Consider the following 18,443-nt stretch of genomic DNA (forward strand, 5'->3'; position numbering starts at 1 on the left):
TAACAGACCATTTCATGTTAAGCAAGCAGACAGAGCCTTTTCTGTTGCTTCTCCTTGCTCGCCCCCAGTACAGAAGAAACTGGACCACACGTCAGGCTGCCGAAATTCTCCTCCCCGATCTGAGATGACCAGGAGCCCTCCCTGCCGCGCCATCCTTAGGTCTATGTAACTGGCAGCCGCACTTGGGACTATCCCTGGATTTATAACCTTCTTGACTTCTCATGGTGTCTCCTTTGCTGCATTGTGGTTACTCTCAGCTGGATACAGTCTAAGGCTCTATGTAAGTAGTCCATTAAACAGAGGAGAGGCTTTAATGGGATTATTGTCCACTTCCCCATAATCTTTACTTTATAGGACATGGCTACTGATAAACTTTTTATACATTTTTATTACTTTGCTTCCTGGTAACAACTTCCTTATGAACGCTATATTTTAGGTTTAGTGTCTCTGCGAAGCAAAACGGAGAAAGGTATAAATGGAAGGGCGCTTCGTTTGTGTTAGTGGAAGTTGTTGCATTTATAGGTTTTTTTGGATTTCATTGACGGGATGTTGTTTTCTTGCATTCCTTGTGTGACAGTGCATGGGAATGTATACACACACACACACACACACACACACACACACACACACACACACACACACACATACACATATATATATATATATATATATATATATATATATATTGCAGTAAAACTGTAAAATTGCACTAAAAAGTGTTCTTCTAGGGTGTGGTGTATATAGATATATATAATGTATCACCGGTGCTAGGGATGTGCCATACATTAACATGAGGGATACTGAAGTAGTTATTTCCCTCTTAAAATATGGCTCTTCCCCATGAGCGCTGCAGATGTTGTGCAATGTGGCGCAGCAGATTGAGCTTCTCCTCCTTCTGTCTGCGTTACCTACTAAGGGCTTGTTTGCCATATGAGAACACTAAGACACTGTAAATCCCGGTGTTTTGCCTTGTGCTGTGTTAATACAATGAGCCATGAAGTATTTATTGTTGCAAGATGTTCTCTTATTCACATAAAGCAAACCTGTCACATTGCAAAAAGCAGTGCATCATGTTACACAGCAGGAGGAGCTGGGTGTATGTATATAAATATATATATATATATATATATATATATATATATATATATATATATATATATATAATATATATGACATCCAGTATAACTTGTCATTTATTCATTTACATCTCTGCTCATCCTGTGTTTAGGAGTCCGGTGGGCGGTCCTATTGGCAGCCCTCCCTGTATGAGTGTGTATACAAATAGCTGGCAGTCACTGAGTAGGACCGCGCACTGGACTCCTAGGTCCAATTGAGCAGAGGTATAAATGAATGAATGACAATTTATCCTGGGTCTCCTCCCATAAAACTATATATCTGCTGCCCACGTGGTGGAACCTACTCTACCATAAGCAACTTCAGAAGCAAGATCAGGGCACAGTGATCTCCCAGTACAGAGATGTGACAGTAATAGGATAATGCACAGAGTAATGTCATAGAGGCATAGTTATAGGTGGCTCAGAGAGAGGTAGCAGTTGCTACAGGACCCCATGACACACAGGTCCCTATGCCACATAAAATGAGCCAGTATTTTAAATGACATAAGTTGTATAGGGGTCCCATTACAGACCTTGTACTGGGGCCAAAGAGTTACACCCCTGGTCATAGCAGTAGGAATAATGCACACAGTGATGTTATAGTAGTTGGATATTGCACACAGTGATGTCACAATACCTAGAACATTTACTTGATGACATACCATTGGAGGAATGACACGAGCAGTGATGTCACACACAGTAGAGGGATAATGCAGATATGGTGCATCTACATTACTAGATGTGATACCACTGGTATCCTGAAAAATGCTACATAGGAATGAGCTACATAGTGGGGATTAACATGGGGTTCTATTAGGACGAGGCTTCATACAATTTCTACATCACCTGCCATTATGCATAAGCATCACTAACTACACCTATATCTGAGTGTAAATGGCCCCCTTAGTTTTGGGGGGCCCATAGTAGTTGTTATGCCTGATACCCTGGGAACCATATATGCATGTTTTGCACAATAGTTCTACGTGGCACGCATTACAGACGCTTTTGTATTGGCATACAGAGAGAGGAGTCTTGAGCCAACACTCCCCTAAATTATGTCCATATGACCCCCAAGTGGGCATGTTAGCAGTGGTTATTGTGAATGGACAGCCCCTTTAACAGGCTCTTTATTCCAATTGTATGACATATCGGATACCAGTGATAGGGGAACAAGCACTCCCCTGGGTATAAGTTCTTGTTTAGCCCCTGGCCCAGACTTGTGTGGGTAGATGTTGCACCTAATACCTGCCTTATTATAGTCCGGTAACACGGCATGAGAGAACAACGCAGGGAATGTTTTCTTATCATCTATATTTGTCTCAGAGGAAGCGTGGACATTATAGCAAATGTAGTGAGGCCGTGGCTTTCTTCTGATTGTAAGGACTAGTAGCCAGGAAATCTGACAATGACCAGTAACTACCACACACTTTACTTTCCTGTGCCTATGACATTGTTCTCCAGGCTAATGTGGCTACAGGGATGTGAACTGGGGTCACCTAACAGTGCATTAAATGGAGTTGTCTGAAATTAGAAACAAGCATGTGTTCTTTACCAAAAACAGCATCACTCCTGTCCTTGGCCTGCTTCTGATATTGCGTTCCACTCCGTGCAGTACCAAACATAGCCTAACAAAAGGTGGGGCAGTGTGTTTGGTTTATAAAAAAAATTCTAATTAAGATGACCCCTTTAGGTAAAGATTCTCTCAAACATTTATAACACATCCTATCTACGTGACAGAAATGTATGCCATGGGAATACTACTACAATTATTACTCTCACATCTTCGTCAGAGTCTTCTTTAGTTGAAACTCGCCAGACCAAAAAGTTCTACAAGTTCGACTTATCCTTCCGGCTATTTCAGTTAAAAAGAATGGATGCCTGACAGATCCCATTACAGACAGCGGAGACCATTGGGCTCGTATATGTTCACAGTTTTAGCAGTCCGCCTATCCATTGTTCTGGTTCTCTAAGGGAACAGAGCAATGGACACCACAAAGCAGATGTCAACATAGCCTAAAGCTGAACTTAAAGGGGTTGTCTAGGATATGGAGCCACCCATGGGGGACACTTATTGGTCTGAGCGGTCATGTGACCATAAGGCCTTTCGACTAAGCAGTCATTGTTTGAGACTGAGGCATTGGTGACTGCCAACATTGCTCCATATCATAGGCAACCTCTCTAAAGAGAGTCTGTCATTACAGCCTGACATCTAAACCCAACCCAGCAGATAAATAGGTTGCAGTCATCTGAATCAAACTGTATTTTGCCCCTTACCAATGGTTGGCCATATTTCTGATATATCACTGTTTTGTCAATATGCAAATGAGCTCAGTGGAGAAATGTGAGTGTTGTTGCTTAGCTGTTTGGAGCAATGGCAAGACCCTCGTTGCTCCAAAGTGCTCATATCTTGGCCCTGGAGGCAGCGATTCATCAGAGTGACCTTAACCTATCTATCTGTAGGGCTCGGTTATGGTGACACACTTTAATTAGGATGGGATTCTCACTGTACAGGCCCTATGCACATGGCTCTGCTGTGACCATGACCTTTAATTCTGAGGAAAATTTAAAGGGTTTTTCCTTCCCCAAATCAATTTTCCATATTGATGACCTATCCAAAGGATGAAACCAGGACCCCACACACATCAGCTGTTGGAGTAGACTCAGCAAATGCAGAGATGATGCCCGTCCACTAGTAGCTTCCAGTACCCAAACGTTGCTGGAACAGCTGATCTGTACAGGACCCACAGATTACATACCACTTAAATAGTGGACACCCACATTGACTTTAATGGGATCCATCAGGTGTCCATTTTTTGATCTGAAACCAGCGGATGAAAAAGTAGCAGCACTTTTTCGTCTGTCGATTTTCAGCACACACTGCAGAAACTCCAATGCAGATGTGAACACGGCCTTAATGTAGTATCACTCCCCCCCCCCCCCCCCCCACACACACACCATATAGTAGTATAAAAATCCCATATATCTGAATGGGAAAAAATAAGTCCAAGAAATGGAATATTTGTGTGTAGCTCCATCTTTGTCTGTTGTCCTATCATCCTAAGCGGCGCTCGCTTTCGGTATTCCAGCAGTGACTCCGCCTGTGCTATATCCAGTGTGTGTCTGATGGAGCTGTCAGTGCTGCTTTTATAGGGATGACAGCCTGGCAGATTCCATGCACTGACCATAGGGAGGTCGTGTACAAGCCGTAGCATGTGCGCACACACCCAGTAATCCTCTCTGGCCTGCGCGCTGTTGGAGAATTCGGTTTCCTGGGATGGCAGGGCGCAGCGGAGTGAGGATATATGAATATGCTTTTGTTTTCTCGCCTCCTGACAGCAGCTGGGAAAACAAAAGTGAGGTTAATGGGAGCCGAGTAATTACAGAGCGGGTGCCCAGAGAAACAAACTAGTGCTGACTCCGCACACCCCGTACGCTGCAAGCACAGGTGTCTCGCTCTTACTTCCATCTAATAGAAGAGCTAGTTGTTGCTTTTGGACACGTCCCAATAGTTTCTTCTGGATCTCGCCCACCTAGAGTGCTGTCCTTATGCCAGCCATTAACGTATTGCGCATGCAGTGTGCCTGCCATAATTCTTCTATGCTTTTGCTCTAAAAATCTAATTATTCAACTAGTGAGAGGGGATCCATGTCTAAAGTATGTCAGGTGTATGAGAGGGTTAACCTGTGCTGATCCTATCTGTAGTCTGCAGTGTGATGGATGAGGGATGCTAAGAAGGAGATACTATCTCTCCTAACATATCTGTTTTAGTATATGATGATAGTGAAATAACAGTTTTGCAGCATCTTTCTTAAAATGCGGCATGCTTCCATTCCTCTGTTATTCCTCTTGGTAATGTATGTATACATTGACTGGGTGTCACAATTCTCTTTGGTAGTAAGGTGTATGAACAGTGTGAACGTGTCAGCATTGATCATGTCTTACTGTAGGGGGCACCCTATTGACAAGGGGGATGGTAAAACCTAGTTCAGCGCTATACCTGCCATGTGGGCAGACCACACAGCTGCTTTGGGGCCCGGACTGATCTTCTTCTCCTGCTTCCTGACATTAGTACACTACATTTTCTTGCAGCCACCTCTAGGAGAGCGCAGTGTAAGGAGATTTTTACAACTTCAATTGAGTATACATAGCTGTATTAAAGGAGTTCTCTGGTTTCTAAAAAGAAATATGGGCCAAATAACAGGACGCATCAATACAAAACACTTCCTAATATATCCTATTTAAATTCAGTACTATTTATCGGATTTGTTTTCAGGTCATTGACCTCAGCTGTAATGTTTTGTTTGTTTGCTGAACTGCTTTACAGGGAGGAGTAGCGAGCTTGCAAACAAAACATCACAGCAGCACTGGACTGATTGTGGGAGTGATTTATTACCTGTGATCCAGAGTGGGGAATGGTTGTGGGGGCCCTATCATACCTGTGTATACTCCACTTTCTTAGCAATTTATTATACTTTTCTGTAAGAGTAACAGAGGAATTGCAGAATGCAAAGTTATAAGATTACATTGTGGTAAGCTGCACTAGATTAGGGAACATTTTCCAGGCATTGTCTGTGGGTTTCAGCATCCCATGTGCGCAAGTTTATATATTACATTTTCCGATTTTCACCATACACCAAAGGGGCATGCTGTTATTTTACAAGCTGAAGTATTGCCCCTACCTATCTCTTGCTTTCTAACATTGTATTGCTTTTTTTGTCCACTGAGGTCGATAGGGCAATAAAATATGTTCCACAATAAGCACATGTCCCTTTAAATGAGTATAGCTGGTAAAAATAGCTTTTTTTCTGTCCATAAATTTGTGCCTAGGGGATTTCTTACAGCACCCTTCCTATGTACACCTTTCACCTAATTGTACCTGTGATTTCTGCCATTTTTGGCAAAGTAAGCAACTAGGAGGAAGATGCAGACTTGGAGATGTGTAAGGTTATGGTTTTGCCCCCCTTTCCCCCCCATCAGTGAACAGTCTATGTGCCTTTACACTGTTAAAGGTTTGGTCCAAATTGGGCAACCCTTGTCCATGTCTGTCCTTTTATTTTGGACACACACAAAATGGACATAAATAAATAATTTTTAATGTTTTTATAATACATTGACCTCTCTATGTAAACGGGTGACTATCTGTTTGCTTCCATTTTTTGCATTTGTAAAAATCTTGATGTAAAATCTTGATGTTAATGTAACCCTGCCAGGTCATGTGTTTCTTGGTATGTATTAAAGGGGTTGTATCCTAAAGATTTCTAACGTTTCTTCAGATAAATAGTTGACCCTGTGATACATTGGGGGTCAGGCCCATCACAAACTGCTGCTTGTTGGAACCCAATAATATTAATACAGTAGCTCAGGCCTGAGCCTTGTTCTTAGTATTTGCTTTCCAATCTGCTAGCTTTATTCTTTTTATTGCATCTTCTCTTTGAGACCCACAATGCTGAAAACTTATAATATTTGCAACGTGTAATATACAACTTGTAATATTCTGGGTTTTGCGTCATTGTGTTCCTTAGAGTATAAGTTAGTGATGTACCAAACTTACAGAGTTAAAGAAGAATGCAGATTCTATGCCGTGTATGTCTGTCATCCAGCAGGGTGTGGGACATTGATCCCTTTACACATATGTATAGTCTGGTGAGAAAACTTGTTTTACTCTCTCTCCTCACTCCCTATCCTGTCCTTCTCTCCAACAGTTTGGCTGACAACCCAGAATCACAGCACGCTGGTCACCGAGCGCAGCGCCGTTCCATTCCTGCCAGTTAACCCTGAATATTCTGCTACGAGGAATCAGGTACATCTCCTGTGTCTTCATTTTTGCCGCCTTCTTCTATCGATCCCTTCTGTATGTAAGGTAAGGTACCCCTTAACACTCTTGTCATTGTTCCTATAGGGGCGCCAGAAACTGGCACGTTTCAATGCCCGCGAGTTTGCCACTTTGATCATTGATATACTAAGTGAAGCCAAGAGAAGACAACAAGGCAAAACCTCTATAATTCCCACAGGTAATGGCTGCCATTAGAAATCATCCTTTTGGGGAAAAAATATGGTAATTGGATTACATTAAGGTGGTTTCCCACAATTGTCCACAGGATAGATAATAAATGTACAACTGCAAGGGCCCCACCAACTACAGACTGATCAGCTGGACAGAGCTGCTTCCAGTGCCCGTCCTGTGAACAATACATGGCCAGAAGCTTAAAGCTCCATCACCTGTATAGCGAACCAGCAATAGGCGTCGAGCCGCTAGAAAACTCGGTTTGCTGCTTCCGGCCCCATATTGTTTACAGGATGAATGCTAGAAGCGGCTTCATACAGATGATTGGTGCGGGTGTCTGCCCCCCTATCAATCAGATATTTATGGCCTATTGTGATAGGCCATACAAAAAAAATAAGCCCGGACATGGAAGTATGGCGCACTGCTATTTCTGTTATCCCCATAGATATTGAATAGAGTCGCAGGGTAAATGCTCAACCCGCCACTCATTCAAACCCTAGACCCTTATTCTAGTAGTTACTGGGTGGGGGGGGGGGTACCCACAGACCCCATTATAGTCTATGTGAACTGCAGGTAACCACTTTTTAAGTCGATTGGGTTTCTGTTTTTCGGGTCCCCAAACATAGGGATGAACCTAGAGTAAGTCATTTCGTATCTGACCAGTCACTTCTGTATCTCCATCCAGAGGCTACTTAGGGCTCTCCGACCCCACATGTGCTTCTGTCACCCCTGGCAGCTGCAGATACTATTGTGTACCTGTAGTACCATTGATATTCTAGCATTACACCAGGTTTAGAGCAATATGACTGTCTTTTGTTACTAGCCCAGGAACAGTTTGCTTCTATATCATATATATATAGTAGGCCATGATGTCTGCAGTAAGCAGTATGGGCACTTCACCAGCACCTCTTAAGGATACCATATTGAAGAGCTTCCCAAGAAGGTTTAGGTGCTCGTGTGCCAGTCTTCTTTTTGGCTATTATGAAGTATCGTTTCCCATGACTTCATTTTAGATGGGAGTGTAGATGGGATCGCTCCTCAGAGGACAGTAAGATTTCCAGAGGTCTGTATGTACTTTTGGCAAAATATATCTATGGAGAAATGAACTGGCTGTGTCTAATAAGTCGCCTACAATTGTGATTTTACATTAATGCTTAAGACCCTAGAAGTGACAGGTAACTACATTTTAGTTATTCCTATAGGTTAGGGCAACTCACAGACTTCGCTGCAACACTTATCACACATATAAGGATTGTCTGAATTGCAGCTAATGAAAGTAAATATTATTTTCTGATGCCATGTTCACATGTCCGTTGTTCTGGTCCATCAGTGGACTACAATAATGAACACATGGATCACTATAATAGCCAACATCAGTGATGCATGATGGATCCCATTGACTATAAGTCGGACTTGCAGCGTCAACTTTCAACTTTTACTGCTATGAAGTGTCCAACACAAATGTGAACGTAGCCTGACTTGCAAGTTACCTGTGACATTGCAGTTGTCGTAGATCCAGACCTGCTGAGTCTCCAGCAACGTGATGTGCTGTGGTTACAGACACATGCAGATCGCACATTCATTTCTATTATTTGCAGTGCAAGGTGTGTGATCTACAATGTTTGTTCCAGCCAAATCGCTGTGCAGCCATAGCTTTAGAGTGGAAAATCTGGTGTTCTGATATTATATGGCCCTTAAACGGGTTTTCCAGGAATATCATACTCTAGACCTGCCTTAAGATAGATGATCGATATGAGATTGGTGGAGGTTCAATAATTGGTACCCGTACTGATCAGCTCTTTGAAAAGACTGCATTGGTTGTACATTGTATAGTGGCTGTGCCTGGTATAACTAGAATAGAAGTAAGCTGCAAAAAGGCCACATGAGCATGATTGGCTTGTGAAGCGGAAGTGCCACTCACCCTAAAAACAATGCAATTTCAATCATCTGATCTGTGGTGGTCCCATGTATGTGGATATGCTGGGTTTTCATGACAGACGCTTTTAACTCATGGAAACGCTCTTTAACATGTCATAGTGCTAAAGTTCACACTGCTTTTTTGCATTCTGTTTCAGATGAGTTTTCGGTGTCTGTGAAAATTAAATGCAAATAATTTCTCAGTGTGTATTTTTGCTGTGTGAACGTATCCATATAGTATAACCACCTCCCAATCTGCAGGGGCTTTACGTATATATATTTTTTTATTATATAAATTGTAGAAAATATTTCTGTTTTAAAACACTTTTTAACAATAATGATTTTTCTCCGCTCTTTCTGCAGACAACCTTGACTATACTCTGAGGAACAATGCCAATGACTGTGATGACCAGCACGACTATGACAGTGTAGCTTCTGATGAAGACACCGACCAAGAACTGCTCAGAAACTCCCGGAACAATCGAGCCAGGGTGAGTGGGTCAGGAGAACGCCCCGCATCGCACAGCATGTTCGGACACCACAGTACAGCTGGGGTGGATTACACTGCATGAGCTCCTGTATATCCCAGACAAGTGTTGTGTTCTGTGCATGCATTGTTATGGCTTTGTTCATTGCTTGCCTTAGTCATATATCCTGTCTGGAATGGTCCCAGCAAAACAGGCACATTTTATCAACTAGCCAGACATGTGGGAAGGACTCAAACGCCATTGCCGAGTTTTTCGTCTAGCTCCCAGCCACTGCAAGAATGCTGAATGCATGATCAAAGGAATAATATTATTGTAGATCTCCGCTGGTTACTATGATGAATAATTCACAGGTGGTTGGAGGGCGCTGCTTATATGCCCAATGTCATATACACTTATATGCCACATATACACTGTCTTAGTGATGCCGCTGCTTAGTTATTAGAGCACATTCACTTTTAGACTGATACAGTATTGCTTCTCCTTTATTATAGCAATTATTCTTTGCCTTAAAGGGTTTTCTGGACCCCCAGCGTTTTCCATACTGTTAACTTATCCACAATATAGGTAATCAATATCTGATCGTGTGGGTCCGATTCCCAGACCCACACCGATCGGCTAATGCAGCATGCTCCAGTGGCATTGGGAGAAGGATACGTGATCTTTCTGGTAATATTTTTTACAAGGAAAGCTCATTTATGGATAGAAAGATCTTTCAGAAGAATGGAAAGCTCTTTCATCCAACCATCAGATGAAAATTTCATACCTGGCCAACTTCTTACCAGATGTTTGTGTTTCATCTGTTGGCTAGTACAATTATTCAGTGCTAAATTTTACGTTCATTTTGGTTGAAATCATCCAGCTTCTTCCATTTTGTATTGTGTATGGACATTTCTTTAGCTTGTAGGAGAACCTATTTTGTGCACTGCTTGACTATTCTGATGCATGTATATAAAAAAAAGTATCCTAAGCAATAAGTAATGGTTACGTGCTACAATTTTACGTTATGTATAGAGTATGGACTCCTCCGACCTGTCAGATGGTCCCATTACCTTGCAGGAGTACCTGGAAGTGAAAAAGGCTCTTGCAACGTCTGATGCCAAAGTTCAACAATTGATGAAAGTCAATAACAATCTAAGTGAGGAGTTGCGGCGACTTCAGAGAGAGGTGAGTACACGATCACACTGACTGAACTCACTACAGGCGGCAGTGGTTTTGTATAATTGTGCACCCTGAGACCAATTAGGGCCATTGACTTATCTCTGGCTTCTTAAAGGGGTTTTCTGAGACTATTTAATTCATGACCTATCCTTAGGATACAGTGTTGGCCAAAAGTATTGGCACCCCTGCAATTCTGTCATATAATACTCATTTTCTTCCAGAAAATGATTGCAATCACAAATTCTTTGGTATTATTATCTTCATTTAATTTGTCTTCAATGGAAAACCACAAAAAGTCAAAAAGCCAAATTGGATATAATTCCACACCAAGCATGAAAAAGGGGGTGGACAAATGTATTGGCACTGTTTAAAAAATCATGTGATGCTTCTCTAATTTGTGTAATTAACAGCACCTGTTACTTACCTGAGGCACCTAACAGGTGGTGGCAATAACTAAATCACACTTGCAGCCAGTTGAAACGGATTAAAGTTGACTCAGCCTCTGTCCTGTGTCCTTGTGTGTACCACATTGAGCATGGAGAAAAGAAAGAAGACCAAAGAACTGTCTGAGGACTTGAGAAGCAAATTTGTGAGGAAGCATGAGCAATCTCAAGGCTACAAGTCCATCTCCAAAGACCTGAATGTTCCTGTGTCTACCGTGCGCAGTGTCATCAAGAAGTTTAAAACCCATGGCACTGTGGCTAACCTCCCTAGATGTGGAGGGAAAAGAAAAGTTGACGAGAGATTTCAACGCAAGATTGTGCGGATGGTGGATAAAGAACCTCGACTAACATCCAAACAAGTTCAAGCTACCCTGCAGTCTGAGGGTACAACAGTGTCAACCCGTACTATCCGTCGGCGTCTGAATGAAAAGGGATTGTATGGTAGAATACCCGGGAAGACCCCACTTCTTACCCAGAGACATAAAAAAGCCAGGCTGGAGTTTGCCAAAACTTACCTGAGAAAGCCAAAAACGTTTTGGAAGAATGTTCTCTGGTCAGATGAGACAAAAGTAGAGCTTTTTGGGAAAAGGCATCAACATAGAGTTTACAGGAAGAAAAAAAGAGGCCTTCAAAGAAAAGAACACGGTCCCTACAGTCAGACATGGCGGAGGTTCCCTGATGTTTTGGGGTTGCTTTGCTGCCTCTGGCACTGGACTGCTTGACCATGTGCATGGCATTATTAAGTCTGAAGACTACCAACAAATTTTGCAGCATAATGTAGGGCCCAGTGTGAGAAAGCTGGGTCTCCCTCAGAGGTCATGGGTCTTCCAGCAGGACAATGACCCAAAACACACTTCAGGTCAGCACTAGAAAATGGTTTGAGAGAAAGCACTGGAGACTTCTAAATCGACCAGCAATAAGTCCAGACCTGAATCCCATAGAACACCTGTGGGGGAGAGATCTCTTGATGGCAGTTTGGAGAAGGCCCCCTTCACATCTCAGGGACCTGCAGCAGTTTGCCAAAGAAGAATGGTCTAAAATTCCAGCAGAGCCTTGTAAGAAACTCATTGGAGTGGTTGTGGAAGTGGTTGTGCGCAGTTATTTTGTCTAAAGGTTGTGCTGCCAAGTATTAGGCTGAGGGTGCCAATACTTTTGTCCAGCCCATTTTGGAGTTTTGTGTAAAATTATCAATGATTTGACTTTTTTTTTCATTCTCTTTTTTTGTTTTTTCATTGCAAGCAAAATAAATAAAGATATTAATACCAAAGAGTTTGTGCTTGCAATCATTTTCTGGAAGAACATGAGTATTATCTGATAGAATTGCAGGGGTGCCAATACTTTTGGCCAACACTGTAGGTCATCAGTTGAAGATCCGTGGGCCCGCACATCAGCTGATTGAATCGGCAGCGGTTCCATATGGCATGGCGTTCATTGGTTGCATGACCTGATCAGACTTCTGTCTCATTGTAGTGAATGGGCTGAGCTGCGATACCAAGCACAGCCATGGCACAAATTATAGTGCAGTGCTTGGTAAGTACTGTAGAGGTGGTAACGCTCACATGAACGTTTCAGGCTCTTGAAATGATGTACTGGTGGTCCCTGGGGTTGAAACCCCCCCCCCCCATCTTTAATTGATGACCTGTCCTAAATATATCTCACCAATTAATTACATTTCGGCAAACCAGCTTGCTATTTGTAGCAGATTGAAATACTGCGCTTAAAAATTGTAGGATGAGGTGCTTACTATATAATAAATGATACTGAATGATATCTTTACAAAAAGAAAAAAAACATTCTGTATGTTTCCACTTCTTACTTCATTAGTAAGGTTAAAGAAGGCCTCTGTTTGGACATCCGTGTGATGCAAGAATTTTAGCTCTAATCCTGAGCAACAATTTCTAGCAAATGGAAAGATTAGTCCAAAGTGAACATCCCCTTTAATTTGCTTAGCAAAAGCCACTTCTTTTAGGGTATATGCTAGAATGGGGTAGTCAAAAGTAGGTTCTTCCTGGTCTCTTGTGGATCCAGTAGTTGGCGCTGTTATGATTTTGGTGTTGGGACCACCTTCTCCGAAGGTTTTATCCCCGAGTACATGTCAGACTTGGTTAGGAATTGCTTTTAGGAGACACATTTAGTTCCTATGACTTGGACCACCCTGCAGCAATAACAACATGTCACTGCTGTAACGGGTAAGCGGGCAGAGCCCACCAGACAGCACAGCTAACACGCCTGAAGCCGAGGCATTGTCACGTACTGGATCCATGCCACACCAGGGAGAACCTACTTTTTACCAGTCTATTCTAGATTGACTGCATGTTTTAGGCCACATGTGAATTACTTTTTTTTATTATTAAAGAGGATCTAATTTCTTGTAGATTCATAAGTTGCAGTCTGAGAACTCCCAAATTCGTCACCAGACTGGCCCTTCACCACCTCCACCAGCAAATCCTGAGAGGACTGAGCACCAGTTACCCTCAGCTTACAGACGAGACCGCCAAGCGGTTTCCATGTATGAACCGGGATCAGCACTTAAACCATTTGCACAGTCCACAGATGACCTTAGCAGTCGGCTGCAGCCCTTCCACCCTGGTGTAAGTACTTGTACTTATATCTAAGTCGTCTATGGTTTCTCCAGCATGACACTTTACTTCTCCAAGTATATTAACTATACCCAAGCAACCATGTTTAACCTATAAGACCCCATTATAAATCTTTATCACACTGAAATACATTATGTGGAAATACTTATAAATTTGGGGGAAGATTTCTGAAGACTCGCGTTGCTAATGCCATTCCTTCTAGTCTCATAGCCGGCAAAGTGTGCGCCTTACATTGGATATGGCGGATCCTCCACCAGTCTGAGCACCTAGGTGGAAATAAAGTCGGGTCGTAGCCAGTGTCTTTTCCATCATTTGTGCCACATTTCTGGTGTAAGAGATAAATGTGGAAAAAACTGACATCATAAATCTGTCCCATGAGTTTATATGTATTTGCATCAGTATTTCTAAGCCAAACACTAGAAGTGAAATACAAGGAAATCTCTCCATTATAGTTCTTTTTTGTGCCACTCCTGACTTTGGCATAAAATACAAACTGGAATCCTGCCATGTGAATGAGGACGTAGGCTAAATTCATATTCTGCCTGTGTAATAGTGTCCATGTATATGACGACATGAATGCTGACGTCCTGCTCAATCATGTCGCGGATGCCGAGGCCCATTCAGCTGTGGATTCCGCAGCTCAAGACTCCCTGTTGGTGAGGCCCATTCATCTGGGCCTAACCCGCAGCGGAAAGTGCAAGGCCGCAATCCCTGCCTTGGCATCTTGTTGCGGGTAGACTGCCCAGAAAATGGTGGCGGAAAATGAAGAGGACTTCATTTTTCACAAGGTGAAATTACCCTTATATTTCATAAAACTTAAAGGGGTCCATTGGCGTGACCTGAAAAAATCCTCTGTATATGCCATAAATTTCTGTGCTCAGATTAAGAAAACTTTTATATCCAGAATACATTTCTACTTTTTGGCTCTTTTTTAACGTAGAACTTTTTTTTTTTTTTTTACCAGTCTGTAATGGGTTGGATTTGGTTTGTATACAGAATACGGTCAACGCCAGCACTTCCCCGACTTACACACTTCACTTTCTGAAATGCACAAGTGGCCGCCCCTGTCCTTTATATCATGTCTGTCTTAATTTACTAATATAAAAAAAAAAAAAACTTGATAGTCTTCAGTAGTTGATACCTTTTTAATGGCTAACTAATAATGATGACAGATTACAACGTATCGGAACTCTAGGCTCCTTTCTCAAGAACCAAGAGTTCCGAAACGCTGTAATCTGTCATCATTATTAGTTAGCCATTAAAAAGGTATCAACTATTGAAGACTATCAAGTTTTTTGTTTTTTTTATATTTCCTACCCGCTGGCTAACACGGCATGAGAACAAACATTTTCCTTAATTTACTAAGTAATCTGATGTAATGGAAGGTGAAGAGTCCACATCAAACATACATATGGCTTTGTTGCCTCCTGCCGCCTTGTGTTTGTCCTGTGCACATAATTCTGCTGTATATGGGTGATGGTGTTCATGTTATATGTTAGTGCACTAGGGTTAGATGTTATTGTGCCATGTAGTTTTGTTATAGACTGTGCTCTTTTCTTGTTTGTGTGCATGCCGCCTGACGCTCCCCTTCCTGTTCTAGATCCGGAAAGGCATCTCTGCCTCTTCTGTGCCCTTCCCCCCTCTGTCCTCCCCTCTGTTCTCCGGACCCCCGGACAGTACCCGGAACATGGTGATGTACCCCCCTCCTTTGTATTGACATGTAATGATTAATATTTTGGGAAACCCTTGATGAATATTAATGAACTATGTAACTCTGCAGACGTCTCAGTAATACCTGTATTAAAGGTGTATGCCCATCACAGAATATTCTCACCTTTTAGATGTCCTTAAGTACAGTGGCGCTCCCGGCCGCCCAGTCTGGGGCTGTTTTGCAGTTGACTGGGGGTGTCACTATGCAAGGAAACCTGAAGCAGCCACATTTCTTTGCTAGAAATGTGGCATCTTCTTTTTAAGGATTTTGGGGTCTCACTGTCAGACCCTTACTAATCATGTATACGGTTTATTCTAGCCATATCTTAGTCTTTCATTTCTGTAATGGGAAAACGTCTTTAATATTAATCTGTAATAACCAGCGGTTTGCAAAATGCTGGATGTGACTTGTCCCTGGTCTTCTGTTTGTCTATGTAGTAGTTGTCTCTATATTGCCTTGTTCTAGGCGAATGCTGTAAGGCTGTCCGTGAAACCTCTCCAAAAGACCACCCCTTATCCCAATTTTCACTTCCACCATATAGCATATATACTGGCCTTCTTTATTGATCCAAGAAGACCACATTCCAATGTAATTTAGGATGGTCATGTCTAAGAGGTTCCCCTGTATAACACCTATCACAGCGACCACATTGTGATGTGACTACCCATGTCAGGCACCCCCGATACATAAGCTCTAATACGCTTTTTAAGGTTTTTGATCTATTTAATGGAAGTCTATCAGGTCTTAAAAGTTTCCAGCACTAATAGTATTACGTAGGAGTCTTTACTTGTAGCAAACCCAAGACTATAATAACCTATCTATAGATATGCAGATCAGCCTGCAAGTGCATTGGGGGCGGAGCCTGTTTTACCAGCTAGCCATAAGTGCTCCGTCCACCTAACATCAGCCTTTGTGTATATGGCCAACTTCAAAGGGAGAAAAGAAAAGCTTTAAACATTGTAAATACTCAGCAACAATAGCAAAGTCAGTCTAAGAGGCAATATTGGCTTTGTCTCATGAAATAGTAGAAAGTATTGTGATATTGAGAGTATATAGATGTCCAGGAAAGAATTGCATGATACAAAGGTAAATTGGTAGTGAAACTAAATGGTCTATTTCTTTCCAGTCTGTTAAGGCAGACCGACATGGCAGCGGTGCCGACAGCGACTACGACAACACGCAGAGTACAGACACAAGCACTGGGTAAGTGCCCTGAATAAACCTTCATTTACTTTACATAGTTACATAGTAAGGACCATCCAGTCCAACCCACGAGCTGATTGACGTCACTCAGAAGAAGGCATAAAACCCCCCTCCGATCCATTGATCAACATCCCATCTGCAGAATTCTATTAACCATATCCATATTTTTTATGCCACCCAGTGCCCTCTTTAGCATGTACATGTTATCATCCTGTGGTAGTGCCTTCCATAGCCCCTTACTATAAAGATGGCCGCCTATGACTATGCTAAACCTCCCGACGCAGACAGTTACATAGACAGTCATGCTGACAGGTCTAGGAGTAAAAATATCATTAGAAAGATCTCTGAATTATCCATTGATGTATTTGTATATTATAGACATAATACAAAGAGGGTCCAGTACTGTCCAATGTTGTACCCCAGCAGTAATTCTGACCAAGTCTTGAGTATTTACCATTGCCTGCCCTACATGTATACTGAGGCATATTACATCTTCTCTTATAATTCTCATGACATAATTCTCTTATACATACTTATAGAAGAGCATACAAACTACATGTAGAGGTTGTCCTTGTTCGTATTCAACCCCAGTAACCAGTACTGCAGGACAACTATGCTAACCACTGAGCCAACGCGCTGTCCATTATGCAGTATATATGATAGATAGATAGATATTTCAATTGTCTTCTACCCATAACAACTGTTACACACTTGTGACTATGCAGCCACATTCCAGACAACAATAACGTCTCCAGGTGTTTCTTCTTTCTGTCATTTGGTTAAGATATGGTGATTATTTTATGTTATTTAGGATGGAAGGAAGAAGGTACTTGGAATTATCCCGGGATGAAGATTTCCATGCTGATGCAGAGGATGTAGAGGTGGAATTAGATGGCACCTTACCCAGCACAGAGGATGTGATCCTCCGAACCGAACAAGTGACCAAGAACATCCAGGAGCTGCTGAGAGCTGCACAAGAGTTCAAGCATGATAGGTAAGGGTAGGGTTATCTTCTGGCAGAAAACATTTGGAAAAAGATGATTTGTTATATAATGCAGCTCTGCACTTGCTAAAAAACCCTGTCACCAATGTCCGTGCTAAGCAGGTCTCCTCGGATCTTCTCCGTCTTATGCACAGTAAATCCTCTATGCTGTCTATTATCTTTACAGCATTTCCCGAGATTGCGTAGTTTTCTTCTCAGTACAAGACCATCTTGACATCTATATCAATCTTAAGTAGGGGGTGAGCCATATCGGTTGGGTTGAGCTCTTGGAGTCTACCAATGGGATGTTGGTGGTTTCTCTCTGACTTGTCTAAAGATCACTTTTGCATGAACGTCTCCTTTACTTTCTTCTTTTCCAGTTTTGTACCCTGCTCTGAGAAAATCCACTCGGCGGTAACAGAGATGGCATCACTCTTTCCTAAGGTATATTATGTTATTGTGTAATTCCACAGTTTTTCTAGGCAGTTTCTACATACCACTGTATTGATCTGTGTACGCCCTTCAAGGAGCATTAAAAGGTTGCACCTTCAGTACCAATGGCAATAAGTAAACTGATAATGCATATTACAGTAACTTCGTAAAGTATCGTTGTTTAAAAAAAAAAAAAAAAGTTTCCTTACAGAAATATCACAGATATCTGCTTGTGATCGCAGCGCCTGGTTTGTTAGAAAGTGTTGTCTGTGCAGGTCATTCTAGTGAGGCTTTGTATCACACGCCCAATAGAGTACAGTACAGCTTCTGCTGTAATACTATTATACATGAGAAGTGAAAAATTCTAAATATTACAATAAAAAGGAAGGT

At 42.1% G+C, this 18,443-nt stretch overlaps 1 protein-coding gene across 3 annotated transcripts in view; it reads left to right on the forward strand.

Annotated features, from left to right (window-relative positions):
* Nucleotides 1–18,443, forward strand: part of GIT1 (GIT ArfGAP 1) — a 95,034-nt gene that overhangs the window by 71,485 nt on the left and 5,106 nt on the right. For 2 of the 3 annotated variants that reach the window (XM_075263759.1, XM_075263760.1), the window contains 9 exons: nucleotides 6,818–6,915; nucleotides 7,015–7,126; nucleotides 9,400–9,527; nucleotides 10,536–10,688; nucleotides 13,501–13,716; nucleotides 15,326–15,415; nucleotides 16,563–16,639; nucleotides 17,451–17,633; nucleotides 18,002–18,065. In XM_075263759.1, the coding sequence (XP_075119860.1) occupies nucleotides 6,818–6,915; nucleotides 7,015–7,126; nucleotides 9,400–9,527; nucleotides 10,536–10,688; nucleotides 13,501–13,716; nucleotides 15,326–15,415; nucleotides 16,563–16,639; nucleotides 17,451–17,633; nucleotides 18,002–18,065 (1,121 nt within the window). The remainder of the gene's footprint in view (nucleotides 1–6,817; nucleotides 6,916–7,014; nucleotides 7,127–9,399; nucleotides 9,528–10,535; nucleotides 10,689–13,500; nucleotides 13,717–15,325; nucleotides 15,416–16,562; nucleotides 16,640–17,450; nucleotides 17,634–18,001; nucleotides 18,066–18,443) is intronic. The other variant, XM_075263761.1, reaches the window with a different exon arrangement.

The sequence above is a fragment of the Leptodactylus fuscus genome, chromosome 2 (genome assembly GCF_031893055.1).
Source record: "Leptodactylus fuscus isolate aLepFus1 chromosome 2, aLepFus1.hap2, whole genome shotgun sequence".
NCBI classification, from domain to species: domain Eukaryota; kingdom Metazoa; phylum Chordata; class Amphibia; order Anura; family Leptodactylidae; genus Leptodactylus; species Leptodactylus fuscus.